This window comes from Ochotona princeps, chromosome 6 (assembly GCF_030435755.1).
Source record: "Ochotona princeps isolate mOchPri1 chromosome 6, mOchPri1.hap1, whole genome shotgun sequence".
NCBI classification, from domain to species: Eukaryota; Metazoa; Chordata; class Mammalia; order Lagomorpha; family Ochotonidae; genus Ochotona; species Ochotona princeps.
Window position 1 is genome coordinate 35,420,737 of NC_080837.1, and position 25,648 is coordinate 35,446,384.

General features: G+C 48.9%; 1 protein-coding gene and 1 long non-coding RNA gene across 2 annotated transcripts in view; one reads left to right on the forward strand and one right to left on the reverse strand.

Moving 5' to 3' along the window:
* TGM7 (transglutaminase 7) overlaps positions 1-13,960 on the forward strand; it is a 29,363-nt gene extending 15,403 nt beyond the window's left edge. The window contains exons 2-13 of the mRNA XM_058665969.1: positions 1,864-2,046; positions 2,587-2,832; positions 3,632-3,750; positions 5,854-5,982; positions 6,088-6,265; positions 7,927-8,065; positions 9,457-9,560; positions 9,831-10,073; positions 11,289-11,615; positions 12,101-12,261; positions 13,418-13,551; positions 13,735-13,960. Of these exons, the coding sequence (XP_058521952.1) occupies positions 1,864-2,046; positions 2,587-2,832; positions 3,632-3,750; positions 5,854-5,982; positions 6,088-6,265; positions 7,927-8,065; positions 9,457-9,560; positions 9,831-10,073; positions 11,289-11,615; positions 12,101-12,261; positions 13,418-13,551; positions 13,735-13,903 (2,132 nt within the window). The 3' untranslated portion in view covers positions 13,904-13,960. The remainder of the gene's footprint in view (positions 1-1,863; positions 2,047-2,586; positions 2,833-3,631; positions 3,751-5,853; positions 5,983-6,087; positions 6,266-7,926; positions 8,066-9,456; positions 9,561-9,830; positions 10,074-11,288; positions 11,616-12,100; positions 12,262-13,417; positions 13,552-13,734) is intronic.
* The window catches only part of LOC131480545 (uncharacterized), a 67,435-nt gene that overhangs the window by 20,498 nt on the left and 21,289 nt on the right, over positions 1-25,648 (reverse strand). The window lies entirely within an intron of this gene.

A 25,648-nucleotide genomic window follows, 5' to 3' on the forward strand; every position in this document is an offset into this window, starting at 1 on the left:
ATATCTCCTTGAATTTTCTGGAGCCAGTTACATACACAGCTACTGAAATCTCAAATCACATCAAGAGGCTTAAACACTGTGTCCGTTTTATCCAGTAATTTTCCTGTGATGAAGTGCCCTTGGGGAGAGATTTTCTAGGAGTGGGAGAAGGGGAGAATCGAGAGACCTCTGTGCATATTCTATTGGCAGTCAAAATCTTTGGCGAAGTTAAGAGAAAGATCAAGCTATGAAAGCTGGATTTGATTTCAGACTTTGAAAAAATTTCTACAAGCACTGAATTCAGTTTCCCTATTTAAAGAGTTCAAGGTGCTCACAGCTGATGGAATAATACCCTCTATAATGTATGGGCGTTAACCTGGAGGGAGGTCCTGGTGATAGCCCACAATGCCTGCAGGGAAAGCCCTAAAGCTTAAAACCAACTATCATGAATGCCTTGGTGGAAGACATGGAAGACAGTCCCAACGATCCAAAGCTGGCCAGGCAAAAAATCTGGGTGAAGAATTAGGGTTCCAGAAGTTGAGACAGATAGGGAGAGGAGAAGTAAAAACACAGAACTCATGTGGACATTCAAAGCGCAAAGGACATACTCTCTGGCTGCAAACCCACCGGAGTTCTCCATCCAGCATACTGTGTAGGCACATCCCAGGCTTGACGCTCCTTGGTGGTGGGGTCCGCTTCTCCCCATCACGCCCGTCTCCAGACATTGATGAATGTCGCCAGGGGGCAGTATCTCCAGGCTGGGAACCACAGGGATAGATCGATTTATCTACCACTAGGCGAGTAAGACTTCATGGATTTTACCTGACAAAGTCACATACACATCACCAGCAAAATCAGCAAAGTGAATGCAACCGGCACCTGCGTTCTTGATACTCCTCTAAGAATACAACCTTTCATGAGCCCTGTGTTGGAGGAACAGAATGACCTCTGTTTTTCCAACAAGGACACTTCGTCTAACAGACACTGAGGTCTCCCTGCCTGGCTGGTAGACTCAGGGCCGTGTCCCTTCAGAGCCTGCTCACTCACCTGTGGTTCTGAGTTTCATACCCATCCACTAGGCATACACATTCCAGGAGCAAGCAGTGCCTTCCTTATACACTTGGAACTCAGCTGAGCAACCAGAAATAAGTGACATCTAAACCTGAGCCTCCTCAATATCCTAATGTTGGGACTGACCCTGTTAGCTGAGGTCCAGTCTGCTCACTGGTTCATTCCAGCAAAGTTCTAACGTGCTTACTCTGTCAGTAGGGTTGTTGAGTGAGTCTAGGAGGATTGTCAATGTAGAGTTTGTGACGGTATGTCAAGAGTTAAATTTCAGTTATCCGGGATGGATTCATTTTCTGGAGCCCCAATCCTCCAGCACTGGGTCTCCACGACCCCAGGGGCAGAGGTCACCAGAATGGAGAGTCTCCCAGCCCCAGACCAGAGCCTGCTGAGACTGGGTTGTGAAACTAGGAGAGGGGACAGAGTGACCAGAACGCTACAAACTGGATAGGAATCTCAAGTGAAGTCAGGGTTGGTGCACAGCATGGATGGAGAAGAGTCAGGACATCATAGTGTTATGTGAGTCCAGGCTGCTCTACTTCCGATCCAGCTCCCTGCTAATGCTCCTAGGAAAGGGAAGACGATCCAAGGGCTTGACCGTGTGGGAGACCCAGATAGAGTTCCTTGCTCCTGACTTTGGCTTGGACCAGCTCCATTTGCTGTGGCTATTTGGGGAGTGAACCAGTAAATTGGAAATCAATCTCTCTCTCTCCCCATGTCATTCTCTGTCACTCAAATAAATAAATCTTAAGGAGGTATTAGGGATGTTTAAGCCCCAGTAGTTGCAAGTGGGGAGTAATCTGTTCTCCTCCACTCCAGTGGCAGCCTTGGAGCTCACATCTGTGGACCTTCAGAACTCCCAGAACAACAAGGAGCACCACACACAGGAGATGGGCCTGGGGCGGCTCATCGTGCGCCGTGGACAGCTCTTCCACATCCGGCTGGGCTTCCACCGACCCTTCCAGCCCCACTCTGATCATGTCACCTTTGTGGTTGAGACTGGTAAGTTCACCTGCCTCAGGCTCCGCAGCTTCCCCTCCGAGTGGGGGTCTTGACTGAATTCACTTACAAGCCTCCTGCCCCTCCTTTCTCATCCACTGGGACCACTCTCCACCCCGCAGAACTCTCCCACTTAGTATCCTGTTAGTGCCATTGGGGAAAAATTTGGTCAACTGTGCACACTGTTGGCCAAACAGCCGACCCTCACACTCACAAGTGCCATGCTGAAGCTTCACACTCATGACCTCGTTCAATTCCCCTAACAAGACTTTCAGGTGGATTCTTACAAGAATCCCCACTTCACAGAATTTTTAATAAAGAGATCTTCAGTGGCTTGCTAAGCGATATCCATTCCCTGCAGGGAGATCCTATTAGGTGAAGTGTGGGACTGAAAAATAAAGCAGTGGACCAGGCAGCAACATGAGCAACAAGATGCACAAGCAGGGGAGAAGGGTACAGTCCTTCACACTCCCTCCATACCAGGAGTCAAATGCCACACAGACTTCTAGCTTCACTTTGGGGGGGTCATTCTCTCCTACCCAGGACCTGAACCCACAGAGCTGCTGGGGACCCGAGCCACACTCCCGCTCACACAGGCCCGAGGCGGGAAGGGCTGGAGTGCTTCTGACTTCACCGTGGACTCCAACTTTCTCCAGGTCTCCCTTTTCTCCCCAGCCAACGCAGTTATTGGCCATTACACCCTGAAGATAGAGATGGCTCAGAGTCAAGGCCATAGCTTGGTTGTCCCGCTGGGGACCTTCACCCTGCTTTTTAACCCCTGGAGCGCAGGTAGGACTTTCTGATGGGCGGCAATGCTGACTGACTGACTGTCCCTGGGGATGCTTTCCAGGTCTTCTGAGAAAGTCCAAGTGATATATTGCTGTGTATCTGTGTAATTCATGACCCCACGCTCTCGCTAAAAGGTTTTTAACGGTATGATGGAAACATTCCTGACATTTAATGAAATAGCCGCTTAAAAAACAGAATATGCCATCACCCTCATTGTAATACACCTACAAGGGTAACTTCAAAGGATTATGCAAAATGGAATTGAAACCTGAGTTTCTTTGGGTGCAAAAAAAAATTATTGAAATCCACAGAGTGAGGAGCCTTCAAAATGCTTTTGGAAAAACGTATATTTTGACCAAAAAAAGGGTGGTCCCAAAATAAACTGATTTTAAAATGTCATATTCCATGAAACATTTGAAGTCCCCTTCTGTGTTCACAGAAAGAGCAAGGGGCCAGAATACACAAAAATGCCATGGCAAATCTCGCCAGGTGGCAGAAATGAGTGATTATTTCCAGCGTCTTCTTCATGTCCATCTCGATTTTCCAAATCCCTGTGATTAGCTTGACTCTTTTACTGTCAGGAAAAGGCAGTCATGACTTTTTAAGAGTATACCTTATACTGACAGCCTCTAGAACAGCACTGAGTTGGCCTCTGGGGTGGCCAGGCTATTTCCATTGCCATTAACCCACTCCTGGCTCCTCCTGTCTTGCAGAAAGACGCTGTGGTGACTGTGTTTAATGTTGTTACTCTGTTTTCTGGTTTGCCGTGGTGTTCTATCCACTGCTCTCACCGACTCAGAGGACGATGTCTACCTCCCAAGTGAAACCCTGCTGCAGGAGTACATCATGCGCGACTATGGCTTTGTCTACAAGGGCCATGAAAGATCTGTCAGCTCCTGGCCTTGGAACTATGGGCAGGTAACACCCTCACCTGAAGGTGGGCCTGGGTGGGCCCTTAAAGCTGTTTCATGGACAACTCTACCAGCTTATGAAAGGTATCTGACCCAGGCCCAGGTCCAAGGGGGTTGGGACAAGCCTGTCTAGGGAAGGGAGGTACTTCTCCTTTTCAGTTCTCAAAAAGGTTAATTTATTTATTTTCATCTACTTGAAAGGTGGAGAGAGAGAAACTTTCATAACTTGGTTCACTACCCAAACACACACACACCTAGGCCAAGTCGAAGCCAGGAGCTAGGACATCCATCTGCGTCTGAGTCTCCCACATGAGTGGCAGGGCCTGAGCACTGGAGTCACCGTCTGCTGCTTCCCAGTGCAATGGCAGGAAGCTGGGTCAGAATCAGAGCCAGGACTCAAACCAAACACTCCCATGCAGAATGCAGCACCACAATGTCCTTCCCTCCTTTTTAGTTTTCAAGATTTTATAATGAAAAAACTTAGAACACAATCAAAATAGATAGGCTGCTGTAATGAACCTTCAGGGACCCATCTGTGCCTCAGCCATAATCAATTTTTAGTGAGTCTTGCTGCATGTCACTATATATTCAGGATTTGCTGACTGACCATAGGTCAAACGTCCCATGTCACAAATCCCTTGTGACATGTGAAAGAAATGGCATGGAATTTGAATTTCAGCATCCACAAATGACATTTTTTTTTGGAACACAGCCATGCCCATTCATTTGGATAGTGTCTGTGATTACATTTGAGCCAGACTAGCAGGGTTGGTTATTAAGACCCAAAGGTCTGCTAAGGCTAAAATAAGGGTACTTACTCTCTGGTCCTTTACAGGAAGATTTTGCTTATCCATATCCACCCATTTACCCTACCCCAAAGACTACCCTGTAGTCTTTAGAAGCCAATTATAGCTACTATGCCCTATATTCTAGGAATGCTTCAGATGAGAGCTCTCCAAGACAATGACTGCAGATTTACCCACAGTAATTCAATATCTCAACTGGCAAAAATGAACAGTAATTCTCAAATACCATCAGCACCCAGTGTGCAGGATAAGACTTGGACTCAAGGCAGCTTTTCCACTCTCAACCCTCAATTGCAGCAAGAGTAGTTTCCCTCTTCCTCCCTTGTTCATCAGTCTCATCCACAAACTCCAGGAGGGAGGCAGCAGTCCTGCTAAAACAGAAAAGCACATTTCCTCCCTCTCATCTGGAGCAACTTGTGGAAGCTTTGGACACTGAGTTGATACCAGTTTATTTGTCAGCTGAAAGAACTGCTGCATATGACATAAACATACATTGTAAACACAGTTCATGAGCCTATACTGGCTTTGTCTGGTGCTCTAACCTTCCCTACCTGATTTTTACAATTTTATTTATTTGAAACTCAGCAAAAGAGAGAAAGAACGTTTGTGAGAGAGCGATCACATCTATTGATTCATTCCCCCAAATGCTTGCAACAATCAGAGTTAAGCCAGGCTGAAGCCAGGAGCTAAGAACTTGGTCCAGGTCTCCCATGGGAGGTGGCAGGGACCCAAGTACCTGGGTCATCACTCGCTGCCTCTCAGAGTGTGCAGGGTGCTGGAATCAGGAATGGAGCCAGGTATTCCTGCTATGCCAAATGCCCACTCCTGCTCTACCTGATTTCAAGATAACCCCATATTCTCTGTTCCCTCCAATGCTGGGTCCCACACATTGTCATATTTACCCAACTGTTGTTTCATTGCTCCCATAAGACCTCAGAGAGGAGACTAAATGCTGGGCACCTATCACAGGCACAGGCCTCAGGGCAATGGGTCCCCACTCTTCTATCTTCCTGTCCACCTCCTCCTTCAAATCCACCAGCTCCCAAATCCTCAGAGTTGTTATTCGGTCTCTCTGCCTCTCTCCTGCCTTGAATTCTGCGTGTATTTTCTGTGGCAGCCACATGATTCAGTTTCTCAGAACTGCAAACCCAAGACCTGCCCAGTTTGATGTGTAAGCTCTAGGAAGCTAGGACTTTGTGTTAAAAGCAGGATGGTCCATTAGTGACTTCCAGTTTCTGACCTTGGGACCTTGTTGCTCATCTTTGTCTCTCTTTTTTGTTTTCTCCTTTGAAATCTCTGGGCAGTTCGAAGAGGGAATCCTCGACATCTGCTTTGAGATCCTGGACAAAAGCCTGCATTTCTTAAGGAATCCATCCCAAGACTGTTCCCAGCGGAGTGACGTGGTATACGTGTGCAGGGTGGTGAGTGCCATGGTAAGCACAGACACTCCTGCCCCTTCCACCTTGGGCAGTGGCCTGGCTCAGGCCAGGGCTGTGCAAATGCTCTTGCCTGTCCTGCTCCCAACCCCCTCCCTGCAGATCAACAGCAACGATGACAGTGGCGTGCTGCAGGGCAACTGGGGTGAGGACTACTCGCAGGGAGTCAGCCCGCTGGAGTGGAACGGCAGCGTGGCCATCCTGAGGCAGTGGTCGGCCAGGGCCGGGCAGCCGGTCAAATATGGACAGTGCTGGGTCTTTGCCTCTGTCATGTGCACCGGTGAGTGGAAAGTCGCTTCTGCAACTGACACGCTCACCTTTGACCCAAGACCTTGGTGTTCTCAGCTCTGAGAGACTGGGAGCACTAGAGATGCGGTAAGTATACCCAGCAGGGAAACAGTACACGACATCATCTCCAGGTACCCACAGTGATGTGACTGGGCAGTCACCTGTTGAAATTACCCCAGCCTCCACCATGGGAACAAGGAGATTATTCCCCAGGTAGAGGAGTTCACAGCTCCAAAGCAAAGGGCAGCAGCTTCTTTTTGCAATTAGTTGAGGCTCCTTGGCTCAGCAGGGGCTTGGACCTGGTAATGGGTAGGACGAGGCTCCAGGTAAAAACAGGTGGCATGGGCTAACTCGACCTCACCCCTTAGGCAGTGCTAACGGCTCTCAAGTGCTTCTCTGAGAGATTCTAGAAGAGTTGTGGATCGAGGTTTGCTCCTTTGCTCTTTATCCTTAAGCAACATCAACGTTTTGTGCACCCTCCTCTGTTACCTGCAACTCTCTGTCTAGCTACTGTTGAGACACTCTGTGGAGGTGGTGGGAGGGCAAAGAGCATGGAGGTGCCTGGGAGGGGCCAGGAGACCTCCCCTTGGGCCACCCTGTCCACTACATTGCTCCATCAACACTTGCGACTTATCTCTACGCTGCAGAGGTGGGGAGCACAGGGTGAGGAGGACAGAGATAGGCTGGCGACAGGGTTCTGGGTTTCTCTCCAAAAAGTGGTATAGCCTGGCAGGACACATAGGTGCTGCAGACAGTAGAGGTTTGAAGCCGAGTGTTCAAATCCAGTGGCACATGCCACCCAGTGCTCCTAATGAAGGATCCGGAGGTCCTGGAATCAGACAGAACCAGATTCACGGTCTCGCTGCCTTGATGAACCCTGAGCCTCTCCCAGACCTTGGAATTCTGGGGCCCCTGAGCAGGAAAGACTGCTCTCACCAACCTGGGCCCCAGCAGCCTAGGTCTGACTCTCTGACTCCACAAAAGGATGTGGAAAGCTTGGAGCTGTGCTGGGAGGGCACAGGGCACTGTTAACAGGTGCCCTTTGGGTGGGCTTTTCAGTGAATGGAAGCTAAAGGTTTGGTCCTTTTTCTATTCAAGATGTTATTTTCCCGGCAGTCCAGTGGGCTCTGTCTGCTCCTCCTGGCAAAGAGAAGGACAGAATAGGCAGGAGAGGTGGGGAACTGTGTCCCCAAGGTCACAGCTGGCTCTCGGCTTCATTCCATCTGGCTTCAGGCATATGTGAGAATAGTGTAAAATCGGATACCTGCTTCACCAGTAGTCTCAGCTTGACAAAGCCTTTGCAGCACTGTCCTGGGATGCCACAAGAGGGCGCTACTGCCTTAATTGAAGGTGCCACCTCTGTTTTTTGCTTGGAAAGCTGTGCAGTAGGAAAAGCCATAAATGAAGAGCTGGGTTCATTGTTCATTGTTAAGTGATTCTTATGTGATTTCTCCCTCCTGGTGAGGGGTGATGCAGGTGTACAACAGGGTTCTGGGTCTGGGTGGGTGCTCTGGAAAGAAAGAGGCACGGATGTGGACTGTGGACCTTGGCTTCTTTCCCTCTACCAGCTGCAAAGTTATAACGATGCATGGAAACCCAGGAGTTACGCTTGACATGGACTCAGGGAGTCCCCCCTCCTTGTCTTCTCTTCAGTAATGAGGTGCTTAGGTGTTCCAACCCGCGTTGTTTCCAATTTCCGTTCTGCACACAACGTGGATGGGAACTTGACCATCGACACCTACTATGACGCAAATGCAGAGATGTTGTCAACTCAGAAGCGAGACAAAATATGGTAAGGGACACCGTGGAGAACAGATCCGGCTCTGTGGCTCACAGAGTGGTACTGTCTTATGCACTGCTGTGAATGCTTGGAGAATAACTACCACCACCCCAGCCCAAGAGACGGTTCTGACTCTAAAGAGCTCAGCAGGGCCTGGCGCAGTAGCCTAGTGGCTAAAGTCCTCACTTTGCATGTGCCAGGATCCCATATGGGTGCTGGTTCTAATCCCAGCAGCCCTGCTCCCATCCAGCTCCCTGCTTGTGGCCTGGAAAAGCAGGCTAGGACGGCCCAATGCACTAAGACCCTGCATCCGCATGGGAGACCTGGAAGAGGCTCCTGGCTCCTGGCCCCTGGCTCCTGGCCCCTGGCTTAGGATAGGCACAGCTGCAGCCGTTGTGGCCGCTTAAGGAGTGAATCAACAGATGGAAGATCTTCCTATCTCTCTTCCTCTCTCTGTACCTGACTTCTCAATAAAAAATAATAATAAAAAAAAGCTGATCAGATGGAACCATTCATGCTAACTACCCATTGTCCACTCAGTTGCCATCCTGACTGTTACATCAACTAATAGTATTGGGCAGTTGTGTTCAACTAACCTTTATTTTTTTGAATTTCAAAAAATTTTAATTTAATTAAAAATTTTAAATTGTTTTCATTTTTAATTTGCAAGACAGAGTGACAGAGAGAGACAGAGATCTTCCATCTGTTGGTTCACTCCCCAAATATCTGCAGCAACCAGGAGCCAGGAATTCCATCCTGATCTCCTGTGAGGGTAACAGGGTCCTACGTACTTGAGCCATCATCCCCCTCCTCCCAGGATGGATCCGCAGGGAGCCACAGTAGAAGTGGATCCATCAGGACTCGAAGCCGATGCCCTGACAGGGCATGTAGGCATCCCACTGTGCCAAATGGCTGCCCGTCTAAGAGCAGTAAAGCTGGTAACTGGGACACACAGAGAGAAGCCATGCAGTGCTCCCTTTAACTGAAAAGGTGAGAGCACAATAATACAGTGCCTTGAAGGACAGATCATGTTCGCATAACATCCATTATCGCATATTGTTATGATTATTTTATTGTGGCTTTTCATCTTCTCCATAGTAAATTAAACAGTATCCATGGTTTCTGGCATCCCCTGGGGATCTTATATCCTCTACAGATGGTGGGGGGGGGAACTATTATATACTCCCCACATGTCTATTGAAAGACAACAAATGGAGATTAACCAAAAATTAATTGGATCTGCAGGTATTCTGTATATTATTCACTTGGCTTTAATGCAGGCTTAAAATTATTTCCAAAGACAAAGTAAAATAAGAAACAATTCTCTAAAAGCACTCAATATGGTGTCTGGTGCTAGGTCAGGCTCAGGATATAAGGTCTTACTCCTTTATTGTCTCCTGCAGGAATTTCCATGTGTGGAACGAATGCTGGATGATCCGGAAGGATCTCCCACCAGGATACAATGGGTGGCAGGTTCTGGACCCCACTCCCCAGCAAACCAGCAGTGGTGCGTGCCAGCGGGTTCCAGGGCCTGTGGGAGGCTAAGGACAAAAACCACCTGTAGGAGTAGGAGGGCCTTGACCTTGGGGTCACCTGGATGAATCAGGGTGTTGTCACTATCTTGGGGGGAGAGGCCGTGACACTAACCACTGGTGCATGTAATGAATGAATCAGAGTGGGTGAGCTCTGAGGAGCCACTGCCCTCCCGTGCCCCCAGCCAGCCGGCCCTGGCCCACCTGTCAGTGGCCTTGTTCCACTATGCATGCTGCACCCACAGGGCTATTCTGCTGCGGCCCAGCCTCTGTAAAGGCCATCAGGGAAGGGGAGGTGCACCTGGCCTACGACACCCCCTTTGTGTATGCCGAGGTGAACGCCGATGAGGTGGTTTGGCTGTGTAGGGCTGGCCAGCCCCAGGAAGTCCTGGCCCACGACAGCTACTCTATTGGGAAGGAGATCAGCACCAAGATGGCTGGCTCAGACCAGCGCCAGGTCATCACGGGCTCCTACAAGTATCCAGAAGGTGCGCCTGGCCCTGGGGGTGGCAGAGGGAGGCAAGGGTGACCTCTGTTATGCTGTCTCCTCTCCCCCCAACCCCTCCAGGTGAAAGTCATTGCCACCTCATCACCTCGTGTGGGAGACATGCAGTGTAACTTCTCAGACCTAGGACCTAGGGCTCTTGGGCAGGTTGTCAGATTTAGCAAATAAAAATAGAGTGCTTGGGTAAAATTTAATTTGAGAGAATTTTAGATAAAAAGATTTTTGTATTTATTTGAAAGGCAGAGTTGAGAGAGAGAGAGAGGTTCCATCTTCCATCCACTGGTTCACTCTCTAGATGACTGCAACAGTCAGGGCTGAGCTAAGCCAAACCCAGGAGCCAGGAGTTAAGTCTGAGTCTCCCATGTGGGTGCAGGGGCACAAGCACTTGGACCATCCTCCACTGCTTTCCCAGGCACATTATTAGGGAGCTGGACTGGAAGTGGAGCCACTGGGACTTGAACCGATGCCCACATGGGATGCTGGCATCACAGGCAGCAGATTAATCTGTTATGCCACAATACCGGTCTCATAAACAGATATTTTCTTAGCAAAACTTTCTCATAACCACTGCATGTGCCATCTCTGTATTAAATCGTATTTTCTATTGACACAACATCCAAGTTCAGTTCCAAATACTCCATGCAACACAATACACTTAAAAATGGTGTGTTCTGTCTGAAATTCAAATGCAACGGGATGCCCTGTCCTTTAGCTGGTGGCTCTCTTCCAGGGTCACAACACAGATTTCCCACATCCCAGCAGTAGACGTGGCAGCCAAGAGAGAAGGAGCAGGGCTCTGGGTCTATGGAAGGCAGTGGCCAAACCCAGGGAGAGAGAACGAGGCAGGGCCAGGCTGCCTGAGATTGGCCCGTGGCTCTACTGGGTTCTGGCTCTGTGAGCCTAGACACAATCTCCCAATCACTGTGCTTGCTGTGAAATTGGGTAACAGCTCCTCCAAGGGGGGTGTGAATGAGTTCAAACTGTGAACCACAGGGAGGATATGGGGAGTAAGAAGCCTCTGGCGATTATCACAATCATGATGGTGCCACTCGTGACAGCTTCCTTTGCCCGACATTTTGGGCAGCTCCATGAGGGATGTCCACAAGAGACTCAGGCAAGGGCGTGAAGTCAGCCCCAGGCAGCTTCCATTTCCCCTACCCCTCTGGACTAACGCCTTTCCCATCCCTCTCCCCACCAGGCTCTCCCGAGGAGCGTGCTGTGTTCATGAAGGCTTCTCGGAAAATGCTGGGACCCAGCAGGGCCTCTTCGCCCCTCCTAGATCTGTTGGGGTCCCGGGGCTTGGAGGCCCAGCCAGCGCAGCTGCAGCTTCTCCTGTCCCGGACACCCGTGTGGGGCCAGGACTTGCTGCTGATGCTGCATGTGCAGAGGGTGCCAAACAGAGCCCACCCTCGGGGTCCCATCGGCCTCATGGTGCGCATCTGTGCACAGACCCTGCTGCACAGAGGTGGCACCTGGGGGCCCCTGTGGAGGCAAACAGTGCACTTGAACCTGGACTTCGAGCAGGGTGAGTAGCAGGCAGGTCTGAGTTGCCACCTGCAGCAAGGGGAGTCCTTGGGGGTCCTGAGCAAAGTGGGGCTGGCCCAAGCCAGGTCCCACAAATACACAGTTGTGCCTGGAAGGATAGCTACCATTGGAGGATGATTTGAATGTCAACTGCTGTGACTGAAGCCATCTCACTCACCAGGTGAGACAGGGCAGGGAGCTCAGGGGGCAATTTGTACATGGTTCAGAGTAGGCATGCTTTCTCTCCCTCATAGATACACACACACACAGATTCACACTTATTGGCTGTTACAAAATAAAAAGAAACAAAGGAATGAAAGAAAGAGAGGAGAGGAGAGGAGAGGAGAGGAGAGGAGAGGAGAGGAGAGGAGAGGAGAGGAGAGGAGAGGAGAGGAGAGGAGGAAGCCAGCTTCACCTGTGCCCTTACCCTCCCTCCCCTCACGTGCTCCCATTCCCTGGATCGGGATGGTTTCTGTCTGTGCTTAGAGGTCTGGTGGCCGCTCCTGCTGCCCTACAGCAGCTACAGGAACAAACTGACTGATGAAAAGCTCATCCGCGTGGCTGGCATTGCTGAGGTTGAAGAGACGGGGAGGTCCATGCTGGTGCTAAAAGATATCTCTCTGGAACCTCCCCACCTGTCTATTAAGGTAAGGTGTCAGATGGAGGCAAGGATGGGGACAGGTGTCTTGAACCCAACTACCTGGGGGCTGTGGGTGCAGCAGCCAGCAAGACAGTATCCCTGCCTCAGATGTCAGTCCGATGACGAAAGCACAGCATTTGGACTGTTCTGTGCTCTGTGCAACGAGCAGGGTGGGCCTGAAGGCTTCTCAGAGGTGGTGATATTCAGCAGAGGATGCATAGGGAGGCATTTTCGTGAACGGACTAGCTCTGCCAAGGCAAAGGGACTAGGAACGCAGTGTGACAGAGGAAGTCGAAGAGAGGTTTGAGAGACCACCAGGTCAAATTCAAAAGGTGACAGTTAATAAACCAGAGGAGGTAAGGAGAGGAAATATGAAAAGTGAGACTTGGAGTTCAGATGCCTGAGTGGCTGGTGAGGCCGGTACACGAGGAAGGAGTTGCAGGGGAAGGGGAGGTAAGTGGAAGAGACCAGGGTTTGGCCTATTTCCCATTACTGGGAGTTGCCTTCCCTGAAGCCTCACCTCCCTCTGCCTCCTCTGAGTCTCAAACATTTGTCCACTGCCAAGACCACTGCACCTGGCTCTGCACCTGGGGGTGCCATCAGCACACCCCATCCATCCCCTCACCTCACCACATGTATTTCACCAGAATGAGAGTCAGCAGTTCCAGATCAGAAACCAGCCAGCTCACCCTGGCTTCTAATAGGATCAGCTGGGCAGCCGCCACAGTGGGATCACAGCACGCAGAATGGCAAGTGCTCACACAGCCCAGGGCTGAGTCAGGACAAACAGCAAAGCTCTGGCTGCAACAGAGCAGGTGGCCATGAGTCTGTTCCTTGAATGTATTTTAACTGCTTTTCCCTTGACGCCCTCATGGGGAAGTTTCCTTCTGCCACACCTGTGTCAGGTGCTACTCACCACTGACTCAGTTCTCATATCCTACTTATCACAGCGTTCCTCTTAGCCAGCTCCCTGGATGGAGCTGACACTGCAGTTAAAATGTCGGTGTATGAGGTGCTGATCTCAAAGGCCGAGCTCACATTTCTTTTTTGCCACCTGTATCTTAGCTCTATACAGAGGGCTCTGATGGTCACCAAGGGGATGGGAGGGTTACTATTCAGTTGGTGGGAGCCGTTTCCATCAAACTTATCTTCTCCCCTCATAGGCATCTGAACGGGCCGAGGTGGGCAAGATGCTGAGGGTCCACATCACTCTCACCAACACCCTCACGGTCGCTCTGAGTAATTGCATGATTGTGCTGGAGGGCAGTGGCCTCCTTAATGGGCAACTGTCTGAGGAGTAAGTGATACCCCCTGTGCACTTGTTCTGTGCTGAGGCTTCTCCGGTCATCTAGACAGCACCTCCTGGCCCTCACTTTCCCACCCTCCCGGGGGGAGGCTGATGCTGGGGAGTGGGAGAAGCGGAATCCAATGTTTCACCCGAGCAGTGACTCAGGGTGCTAAGAGACTATTTCATTCACAGACTTGGGACACTGGCAGCAGGACACACTGTCCAGATTCAGCTGGACCTGTACCCCATCAAGGCAGGACCCCGCCAGCTCCAAGTCCTCATCAGCAGCGATGAAGTCAAGGAGATCAAGGGCTACAAGGACATTTTGGTCACTGCAGCGAGTCCCATTTCTTTATCTTAAGTCCCCAAGCCTTCCCGGTGTACACCTTGCCAAGGGATGGTGACGACGGTTCTTCTCGTTACACTAACAAGCTCCTCTGTGCTCCCAGCTACTGCCCTGGGCCTTGGTGCCAGTGGCGCAGCTGGACCCTCCCTGTCCCTTCTGCCTTTCTCCCTCAACCATAAAGTAAGCCCAGCATGACACCTTTTTCAGCAGTGCCTTTGGAGTAAAATGTCCCATGTCCCCTCATTGCAGGGATCCTAGCAGGCAGAGTGCCGCCTGGACATGCTGCAAGGGCAGAGACTACAGTGTCCTCTGGGCCATTGCGTGAAATGACCCATCCAGCCTTCTCTGTTATTGACCTCCAAATGTCCCAAGCTGGTGAGGGCAGACCCCAACACACACATGCAGTCACTCAACAAACACTGGCTGTGGGCACTCGTGGGCAGGCCCCCAGCATACTAGGAAACATAACTATCACCCTCCAACAGTAAACCTTGGCCTCTGCCTGCTGCAACCTGCCACTCTCTCCTCACTTCATCCTCCATTCTCCCCTGATGACCCCCAAACTCTCAGCCTCTCCTCCTTGGTGTCCCGTTTCTGTTACTTTAGGAACAGAAGGAACCAATGTTTCCTTCGCCCCCCCAGCCAATGGTTATCAAAATCATTCACACTCATTCAATTTGAAGAGAGAGCCAAGTGAAAAGAAACCAGGGGAAAATCACCAGTAGCACCCCTGTTCCAGAGGGAATTCCTGCTAACAGTTCGCAAGGTGTCATTCTCCCTCTCATTGTGCATGACTATTTGAAGTCATCATCACAGGAACAGGTGCTTGGTGCCACGGTAAAACATGTGGTTATATTTGTTGTATTGGCATAATCAGTGACTTGTACATTCAGCGATAGCATTTGAGCAAGTTTTATCAGCAAGCAATATTTTTCAGTTAATAAGGTTTCAAAAAATGTAAGAATGGATTTAAACTTGCTGAATGTAAAGAGTGAACCTCAAGTCACTGTAGCTTTAGTAATTGCTTACTGTATTAGTTTAGATGCTAGCACTGCATGTGCTGTGCATATTCTGATTTTATTGAAATAAAAAGTTGAACTGCAAAAAATAAACTGCAGCCCACATGGGAGAGCTTGGGTTCCAGCTGCTGCTCTGCCCCAGCTTCCAGCTTTCTGCTGTCATGCACCCCACACGGCAGCAGGCAAAGGCTCAAGCAGCCAGGTTCTTGCCATTCATGTAGGAGACCCAGCTTGAGTTGTATGCTCCCGGCTTCGGTTTGGCTCAGCTGTTGTGGGCATTTGCAGGAGTGAACTGGCCAATGGCAGATCTCTGTCACTCTGCCTTTCAAATAAAAAAAAAAATTGAAAATAAATTCATTTTTTAAAATAGTCAAAGTTATCATTATAGATCAATGCATCCTGGTCATGGATAACAAGCAGTCCAGAGACACTGAAAAGGGCAGCATTCTCCTGTATGTTTCCAGTCACTGGCCTTGGTCCTCACCTGCTCTGGGGGTCTGCAGCTTTGTTTGGCTTCTCTTGTCTTCCTCCACCTCCTCATCCTCATGTTCCTCCTGGTTCTTTTTTTGTTTGTGTTATTGTTTTAATGTGTCTGCTTGCTCCAGTCCTCTCCTCCTTCTATTTCCCAGGGGTCTTGCCTTCTCTTGCCTGCTGGAGCCCATCCCCTAGCTACACCTGTTCCCTTTATTTTTTTAATATTTATTTATTTTAATTGGAAAGTCAGATATATAGGGAGAGGAGGAGAGACAGAGAGAAATATCTTCCGTCTGATGATTCACTCCCCAGAAGCCAGGAGCTCTTCCAGGTCTCCCACATGGGTACAGGGTCCCAAGGCTCTGGGTTGCCTTCGACTGCTTTCCCAGGCCACAAGCAGGGAGCTGGATGAGAAGTGGGAATGCCAGGATTAGAACCGATGCCTATATGGGATCCTGGCATGTTCAAGGCGAGGACTTTAGCCACTAGGCCATGGTGCCGGGCCCCACCTGTTCCCTTTAAATGCCACTGTCACTGTCCTGGTTCCTGTACTCAAGAGAGGGTTACTTATGCTGGCCCCTGCAGATGCATGGCAGATGCTTGTATGCAAAGTGCTAGGCCCTTCTCTGTTTGGTCACTGTCTTATTCTGTCCCTGGCTGTGTGGCTGGAGGGGACAGTGGGCAGATTTCCCAGTGGGCCTCTGAAGGGGCTAGAGTGGATGAATAGTGCCACCTCAGCCTTCTCCATGAATCTTTCCAATGATCTTCCTGTCCTCCTCAAAAGTGGCTTCAGAAGTCAGTCTGTGATGTTTTCTTCTGTTTCTATTTTTCACTTTCAGCCACACCTGTCGTGCTTTGTTTCCCTACCTCAGATGGATGAGCCAGACCATTCCCAAGCTGTCTTCTACTTGACCTCTCCCAGGGCCTGAAATGCTGGGGCTGAAGCCCACCTTCATCACACCTCTGAAGTTAGAGCCTGAGCCACTCTCCCTGCCTTTCAACCACTCAGTGGGGCTGACAACCCTGGGACCAGGTGGTGGCCCTCAGGAACAAACTGGGACAAAGGGATCAGGCTGTGAAGCAAGGAGGTGACATCAACCTGGCTATGCCCACGGCTTTTGACTCAGCGGCTGCCAGTGTTCATGTTTTGGGAGTTGGTAGTTGGTTTTTGAATTTTTTAAAAGATGTGTTTATTTCTTTGAAAGGCAGAGTTAGAGAGAGAGAGAAAGAGGAAGAGGGAGAAACAGAGAGCGAGACCTTCCATTTTCTGTTTCACTTCCCAAATGGCCACAACAGCCATGGCTGGGACAGGTGGAAGCGAGGAGCCAGGAGCTTCTTCCATATGACTGCAGGGACCTACACACTTGGGCCATCCTCTCCTGCCCTACCAGGCACATTAGCAGGGACCCAGATGAGAAGTGGAACAGTTAGGACTCAAAAACTGGCAAGGGGCTGGTAATTCTGGGGCTCACAGTGCCCAGCATCATTGTGGGATACCAAGGAAGGAGCTCTGGCTGCCTCCTAGTAGGACCCTAATTCTCCCAGGTATAAGATGACAGGAGTGGTGCCTATCCTACCTTCCCTCCCAGGGTTTCTGTAAGCATCAGGTGGACTCAGGTGTTGTGGAATGTGAGGTACATATCCTGGAAAGGCCCTGTGCGTAGTTGCATCACTGACACCACATGACTCTCTCCATTGATGTATGTGTCACTTATGGCTACCTTCTCAGGCCATCCCTCATTGCCAACCCCCTCACTGTGTGAACACCAGGAGTGTGGGCCATGACTCTACAGTAAGAGAAGGTGGGACCTGGGAAAAGGTCAATCAGAACTTCAAGGCAGGGGTAGAATTGGTCCCCAGATCTTAGAAAAGCCATGCGAGGGCTAACCTGGTCTAGGAGGCTGCAGGTGCCTACACATCTCTGCTCTGGCATCTTCTACTGGGGCACTCAGCCTGCTTCTGGGCAGACAGGATTGTACCTGCCAGCCATGCTTACCACCCCCAACACCCTTTTGCCTGCATGCCAACGATCCAGACATTCTGAGCAGAACTCCCCTCCACACACCCACTACACACCCTCTGACTCATGTTTCACAGGAACCTATAAATCACCTCATTAGGCCCAGGGCCCAGGACTTCTTCAGCTCCCAGGGGCTGGCTCACCCAGCTGGCATGGGTTTTCTTGGCCCTGTGTATGGGCCCAGTGCCCTAGTGGCACTTCCACTTTCTGGGGCTGCCATCTGATTCTGACCATGGGAGGGCCTCTGGCGGAGGTCCAGACCCTCTGAGGAGCAGGCAGAGTCCCTGTCCTCTGCTTGAAGTAGAGAGGGGACAGTTTGGAGAATGGATGGAGTTGCCCAGTGTTCTGCCCACTCAGGCTGATGCAATGCAAGGCCCTTTATCATAGTGACTGCCGAATGGCACCCAAAGCCTTTCCCCAGCTGCTCTGGGCTGACCCCTGGACACCATAAAGTGGCAGTGGCCTGCTGGCCAGTGGGCACTTTGCCTTTTGACCTCCAAACCTCTCCTGGCTGCAGTCACCTTCCTGCGTGTTTTCAAAAATTAAGCTCTTTTGCCCATGTTCCTTCCTCATCTTCAGAAAACTGAATCTTACGTGTGGAAGGGGTTTCAGGCGTTAGTCCATTGGCATGTTTCACCATTTAAAAATTACTTGTTTTTATTTTACTTGAGACAGACGTTATTTGTCTGCTGGTTCACTCCCCAAATGCCTACAATAGCCAAGGCTGGCCAGGTCGGGGCCAGGGGTCTGGAATTCAGTCCTGGTCTCTCATGTGGAGACCAACTACTTGAACCTTCACCATCTGCTTCCCATCGTGTGCACTGGTAGGAAGCTTGAATTGGAAATGGAGCTGGGACTCAAATCTTGGTACTTTGATATGGAATGCAGGAGTCACCAAAGGATGCCTTAACCATTATGTCAAATTACCACCCCATAGTTTTTAAAGTGTGTGTGTGTATGTGTGTGAGAAAGATAAGAGACAGTGAGAGAGAGAGAAAGATTTTTCTACCCAGTGATTTCCCAAATGACCACAATGACCACGTCTGGGTCATGCTGAAGCCAATATCCTGGAAATCCATCTGGGACTCCCACATGGACTGCAGGTGGCTAAGTACCTGGTCTTCTCAGGCCCATCTTCAGGGAGCTGGAACAAAAGCAAAGCAGCCAGGACTCCAACAGGCACTCTAATATGGAATGCTGGTATCCTAAATTGTAGCCCAACCTCTGGACCCCCACCCTCCCTTGCAATGACCATCAGGATCACTCCGAAAACCCCTCATAGCAAACAAACAATCATACGAACTAAAAAAACCTAAAATAAATAGACAAACAACAAAAAGTAGAGCTTGGAATCTGACAGGAAAGAGCTGGCATGGATTTGTTCATGCCTCGCTGGGTGGGACACGAAGATTAGTCACTCTTCACCGTGGTGTTGGGGACTTTCCTGCACACCCCCCCCCCAAAAAAAAATGTTCTGCACCTTAATTGTTGACAAATGTCTTGTTAGAGTTACAAGCCAGTCTAGATTATCCTAAAATCTGCCAAGATCAGTAAAATTATACTTCAATACAACAAATGGCTAAATACTAAAATGAAATAGACACGAAACAGCTGAATGGTACCTTATAGCCATTTTAAGGTATATAGCAGCCGGTCCTGTATACAAACTAAAATTGAAATGTCAATGAGCAAATCATAGGTTGTGGTTAAGAACTTGTTTTTTGTTTTTTTTTAACATACTGGTTACGCAAAACCATGTCAATTCCATAATGTTACAAATTGCTGTTAATGTTATATTGGGACTCTTAATTGACTGGGATGATATTCTACCAGCTCTAACTTTGGACCAGAAATGGTCTCCCCAAGAAACTGTTCAACCCATCTGGACAATAAGTAGCTGGACTCTATGTTTGGTATATGTTTGCAAGGAAAGAATCTTGATTGAATTTGAACTGTAATACTGCACCAAGGTGGAGGAATCCACCAGGGGGGAGGGGCGTGGGGAGGGGTGGGGGGATTCCCAGAGCCTATGAAACTGTCACATAATGCATAATAATTAATAAAAAAAAGTAAAAAAAAAATTGTAGCCCAACCTGCTGTACCACCCCTCACCCCAAGGAATAAATGTATTCCTTCGATTTATTCACTCTATCAGGTAACAAACAGGAAGTGGAAATCCAATTGTTTCATATGCTGCATTAAGTATTCCTGGAGAACCTAGTCTCTAGTATCTGACTACCTACCCATGAAATCTGGCACCACTGGTTTTTTTTTTTTTTTTTTGTCAGTGAGCTTGGGAAAACGAGTCACTGTCTTTAAACCTTGACTCCCTTGTCCATGTTAGGAGCAATAACACTGCCTAACTCACAGGAATGCTGTCAGATTAAGTTGGCTAATGTGCATTAGGAACTTAGTATCTGGTACTATTACCAGATCTCTTAGTGGGTCTAAACTAATAGCCACTCTTGCTATTAAGTATGCACAGCAATATTAATAAGACACAAACTGGGGCTGGTGCTGTGGTTCAGCAGGATAATCCTCCGCCCTGTGGTGCCAGGATCCCATATGGGTACCAGTTTGTGTCCCGGCTGCTTCATTTTGATTCAGCTCTATGCTTATGGCCTGGAAAAGCAGCAGAGGATGGTAGCTGCACCGTGTGGGAGACCTGGAAGAAACTCCTGGCTCCTGGCTTTGGATCAGCTCAGCTCTGGGAATTGTGGCTATATGAGAGTGAACCAGAGGATGAAAGACCTCTCTTTCTATCGCTCCTTCTCTCTGCAAATCTATCTTTCAAATAAAAATTAATAAATTTTCTAAAGGCACAATCGATGCCCTCAGGGAACCAGGGACCATCAGAAGCAGGAGTTGGCTTAACAGGGAGTGTGAATGAAGAAACCCTGAAACTCCTGCAGTGGCAGAGAGACAGGGTCAGGCAGATTTCCCAAATGGGTGATGCTGGGGTCTGAGCAGCCAAGTGCAAAGAGACTAACTCAGGGAGAACCAAAATGGGCAGGAGTGCACAGAGGCACACAGAAGAGAAAGCTCCATAAGGGAGCTGAGGGTTTGGAGAAAAGGGACCATGAAGGTTGTCAAGGAGTTTGGGACCACAGCTGGGTCTTCAACAAGAAAGTAACTTAGTCAAACTGGCACTGCAAGAAAATCACTTGTGACCCCATTAGGGGAAAGAAAGTGTGAAAAACTTGATAGAAGCTGTTGAACAAGCAAGTGAGGACTTTAAGAAAGGCAGGGCCGTGGGCACAGAGGAGAGTCGTCAGCTCTAACAGGAGCAAAATGGGAGCTAGACTGGATTGAGAGCTGAAGGAAGAGAGGGAGCTGGAGCCAGCATCCCAGACTCTCCCAGAGTGATGGCATGGACAGTGGCCTCAGCCACCAAGGCCAGAAGTGCAGGAAGAAAGAGAGAGGAGAGCAGATACATCTGGTCATGCTGGGTGTGAAGAATCTGTGGCTCGCAGTGGAGTGGTCCAGCATGTGGAGCCTATAACTCACAGTTCCGGGAATTATCAGTGTCATAGGGAATGAGTGGATGGACAAACCCTGGGAAGCATCAGCAGGTAGTAGAAAGAGCCCATGAAAGGGACTGAAAGAAGAAAGCAGAGTGGCCAGGGAGATGCAATGGAGAGAAAGAGAGAGAAAGGTCACTTAGCCCAAAGTGAGTGGTCAGCAGCCAGGGCTATGGGGGATCCTGTGATTGTGAGAGGAAGAAAAGGTCCCCAGGGCCCCAGGTCATAACGGGCAGGAGAATCAGGGGAGTTATGCAGATGGAGGATGGGGAGGCACAGAAGCAGACAGGGGGCTCAGCTAAGAGGTGGAGAGAAAGAGCAGGAACTGGGCTTGAGGCTAGTGTGGGGATAGGGATTTGACAGCAATGACTACTGTGTATTTGTGTCTGGTGTTCACAATCAAGAGCTGAATGGGAACAAGAAGAGGTAAAACAGAGGAAGAGGGCAGGCTTTGGGTGCAATGGTTAATACGCCACCACTATGGGAACGCCTAGTGGGAGCCCTAGCTCTGCTCCCATTCCAGCTTCCTGCTAATACACATGCTAGGAAGCCCAGGTGATAGCTCAAGTACTTGGGTTCCACATCACCTGCATGGGAAACTGTGATGGAGTTCCAAGCTCCTGGCTTCAGCCTGCCTTGGTCCCCACTTTTGCAGGAATTTAGGAAGTGAACCAGTGAATGGAAGATTTATCTCTCTCTTTCTCCCTTCAGATAAAATGGAAATAAATTTTTAAAATACAGGATGGAGGATAAAGCTGGTGAATAAAGTTCCCAAGAGGGCCCAAAGAGCAAGGAATAAATTGTTCCACAGTAGGGAAGGCAGGGTGGGAGTGGGGGCATCCTATCATTCCTCACATTGTGTGGGGCCTGACTCCCTCTTCCCTTGTCTGGTTTTCTCCAAATGAAAGGATTTGTACTTTTCTTATTGGGATCAGGGACCTTGCTCATGGGTATACACACTCTGTCACCCAATTTCAGACTCCTTCCATGAAACATCTCCCACTGCTTGTACTCGATATCACCCTTGGATATAGCAGGCTTCAGGCAAGACAATGTCACTGCCATAAGAAACAAACATGATGATGATAGGCCTGGCACAGTAGCCTAGGGGCTAAAGTCCTGGCCTTGAACATGCCAGGATCTCATATGGGTGCCAGTTGTGGTCCTGGCTGCCCCGCTTCCCATCCAGCTCCCTGCTTGTGCCCTGGGAAAGCAGTCGAGGATGGCCCAAAACCTTGGGACCCTGCACCCATGTGGGAGACCCAGAAGAGACTCCTGGATCCAGCCTTTGGATTGGCGCAGCTCCGGCCATTGTGGCTGCTTGGGGAGTGAATCAATGGACAGAAGATCTTCCTCTCTGTCTGTCCTCTTCTCTGTGTATCTGACTTTCAAATTATAAAAAAAAAAACCTTGGAAGGAAGGAAGGAAGGAAGGAAGGAAGGAAGGAAGGAAGGAAGGAAGGAAGGAAAGAAAGAAAGAAAGAAAGAAAGAAAGAAAGAAAGAAAGAAAGAAAGAAAAGAAAGAAAGAAAGAAAGAAAGAAAGAAAGAAAGAAAGAAAGAAAGAAAGAAAGAAAGAAGGAAAGAAAGAAAAAGAGAGAGGGAGGGAGGGAGGGTCACACCAATGGGCCCATTACGATGGCCCAATTGGCTAATCCTCCCTTTGCAAGTGCCAGGATCCCATATGGGTGCCGGTTCATGCCCTGGTTGCTAAATTTCCAATTCAGCTCCCTTCTTATGGCCCAGGAAAGCAGTAAAGATGGCCCAAAGCCTTGGGACCCTGTACCCACAAGGGAAACCAAGAAGAAGCTCCTGGCTCCCGACTTAAAATTGGCTCATATTAACCATTATACCACTTCTAGAGAATGGAAGATCTTTCTGTGTCTCCTTTTCTCTGTAAATCTGCCTTTCCAATAAAAATAAATAAATCTTTTTTTTTAAATCACACCAATGATGATACAGAGTGGGCTCTCTGTATTTACTGTCCAGAAAGTCACTCTTCAGGGTGAAACAGAGGACTCAGGAGCACAGTAGGGGTTAAGGCTCACTGAGTTGCTCTTAGATGTAAGCACTGGCCTTGGGACCCGGACCCTCTTTACTGCCTGAACACAGCTCCCTTCCATCCCATGGAGATGCTGTCAGCTCACCTCTCGGTCCACAACACAGCACCTACAAGGGAATCCTTATTGCCCAAGAGTTATCAAAGTCCCACATGGCACAAGGTCCTGATACGTCCTCAGTCTCCACACCTCCTCGCGGCTGAGCCACATTGCCAAGAAACACCCGAGGGCAAGTGAGAAAACCAGTTGTGACCTGCCTGGTGAGCAGGTGGCAGTGCATCAGCTGGGCCCCGCCTTCCTTGTCTCCTGAAATCTCCGGGATGGAAAGGGAAGCAGACACTCTGGGACCAGTTTTCTGAAGCTTATCCAGTCGTTCTGTGGAGAGCAGCCCAGGAACCGGAGGCAGCTGTCATGGCCCAAGGTAGGGAAGGTCCTTGGGGCTGCTGACTACAGGACTTGAGAGAGAGTCTGCAGGAAGACCGGGGAAGGAAAGTAGATTCAGAGGAAGCAAGGAGCACATTCAGAACCAAGGCAGCAAGAGTAGATGCCACAGAAGCCTTTGCATTCATTGGTGGCCGAGAAGCAAGGGACAGGGTGGAGGCTGGCAGGTGAGCCCAGTCAAACAGCTGCATGCCAATGCCTGCAGCCATCACCAGGCGAGACAGGGAAGGGCCAGCAAATAGGGGGCCAGAGGACCTCTCATCTTCTTTTGACAATGGTTAAAGTCTCTCTCTCTCTCTCTCTCTCTCTCTTTAAAGATCTATTTATATGAATGGCATAGTTACAGACAGGAAGGAAGAGACACACAGAGAGATCTTTCATCCACTGGTTCACTTCCCAAATGACTCCAACAGCCAGAGTTGTGCCTGTCTGAAGCCAGGGGCCAGGAGCTAAACCAACCTCCAACATGGGTGCAGGGGTCCAAGCACTTGGGCTATCCTCTGCTACTGTCCCAGACACATTAGCAGGGAGCTGGATCAGAAGTAGAGCAGTCAGGACTCAAATCTTTGGGATGCTGGCACTGCAGGTGGAGGCTTTAACTGCTATACCACAGCACCAGCCCTGCAAGTCACTTCTCTAATTTTCTCTTCCTGTGCCTGAAAAATGGAAGGGGTTGGGCCAAACTGTCTGAAAGTTGGCTTCTGGCTCTGATGTTCCCTGGATCTTCACATCTCCTCTCCTGTCATTTCAGAGGCCCTGTTCTTCCTCTTAGCTACTCTTTCTACCACCATTCTTCTCACTATACCACCTCCTTTTCTCTAGAAAGACCTGCTATGAAAGTTAAATGCTTAGTGGAAAACATTGGCAGGAATGAGCTTTTAACTTGCTTTGCAAATAGAAGAACCTCATTTTCATGTTATTTTTGGTGTTTAAATTTTTAAATTTTGAATAACTTTTACTTAAGAGGAAAAATGAACACATAGTTGGAGTAAATATAGTCAATAATTACAAAGAAAGCTATGGTCCTATGAGTACCACTCTAAATTCAAGCTTCTCTTCTCAAGTGACTGTTATTTCTAGCCTTTTTCTGCACATGTGCATTTATGAGATAGGTAGATAAATGCATAGATAGATATGAATATGGATATTATACATAATACATAGAATTTGCAGTTTGCCTCTTTTTGTAACAATATGGTATCATCACATTGTTCTCACTTTTCTGCAACTTGATATTTTTTCATTCAACAGCATATCTTGAAGCTCTGTCCATGCCAGTCAGTACCTATAGTTCTATGACAATATTTTCCATATAGTTTGAGTGTAAGTAGCTTATTTATCATACCCCCTATTGATGAACACTTACATTATTTTAAGTTCGTCAGTTAACGTGCCTATGCTTCTCTCAGCTCATGTAGGAGTTTCTTTATCATAGATCCTGAGAGGATTTACTTTCAAAGTTTTCTCTACAGGCTGTCTTTATTCCCCCTCATTACTTTTTCTCAATCTCCCTTAAGTAGAACAACTATGCCTAACAGAAAATCAACTTTCCCTCCCAATGTGTGGTGTCCAGGCTGAAGAATAATCCCTGCATCATGCGCCAAGAAGAACTGACCCACCGCGTGTCCAGATGATAAGATCCGGCTGTAGTGCTGGCTGCCAGGCAGATGCTGGCCACACCTGCTGGGCAGCTGAGTCTTGTGCTCAGACTGGACAGGGGCCAGTAGCTGCTCTCTAGTTTAGTCTAGTGGTCTCCAAAAAGGAATGAGCCTTTTTTTCCGCTACCATGAAAATGCCAAGTGCTTTCCCAGCTGGCAGTGGGTCAGGATGATCTTTTTGAATGTGAGTGAAAGCTGGCAATGGGTGGCAGCTCTTGGGTAACGGAAAGAGCACTGAACTTGGGTCAGGCATTTTGGCTTTAATATCAATTTTATCATCTCCAAGTGTGGGTAATATGACACTCCATCCCTCCAAGATTGTGTTAAGGCTGAAATAAGACAATTGTCCTAAAGTGCCTAGCACAGGGCCTGATTCATGGTATAGAGGCTGTCTAGAGTGCTGACTGAGCCTGAAATCTGGAATAATTAGACACAGAGTAATTTTGAAACATAGTAGACATTTCTGAGTACCTACAGTGTGCTGATCATCACATTTGTATTTCTTGAGTAATAGTAATATATTAATTTATGACCAAGATGTATCATCCTAAGAACTAAGGTAAATATTTG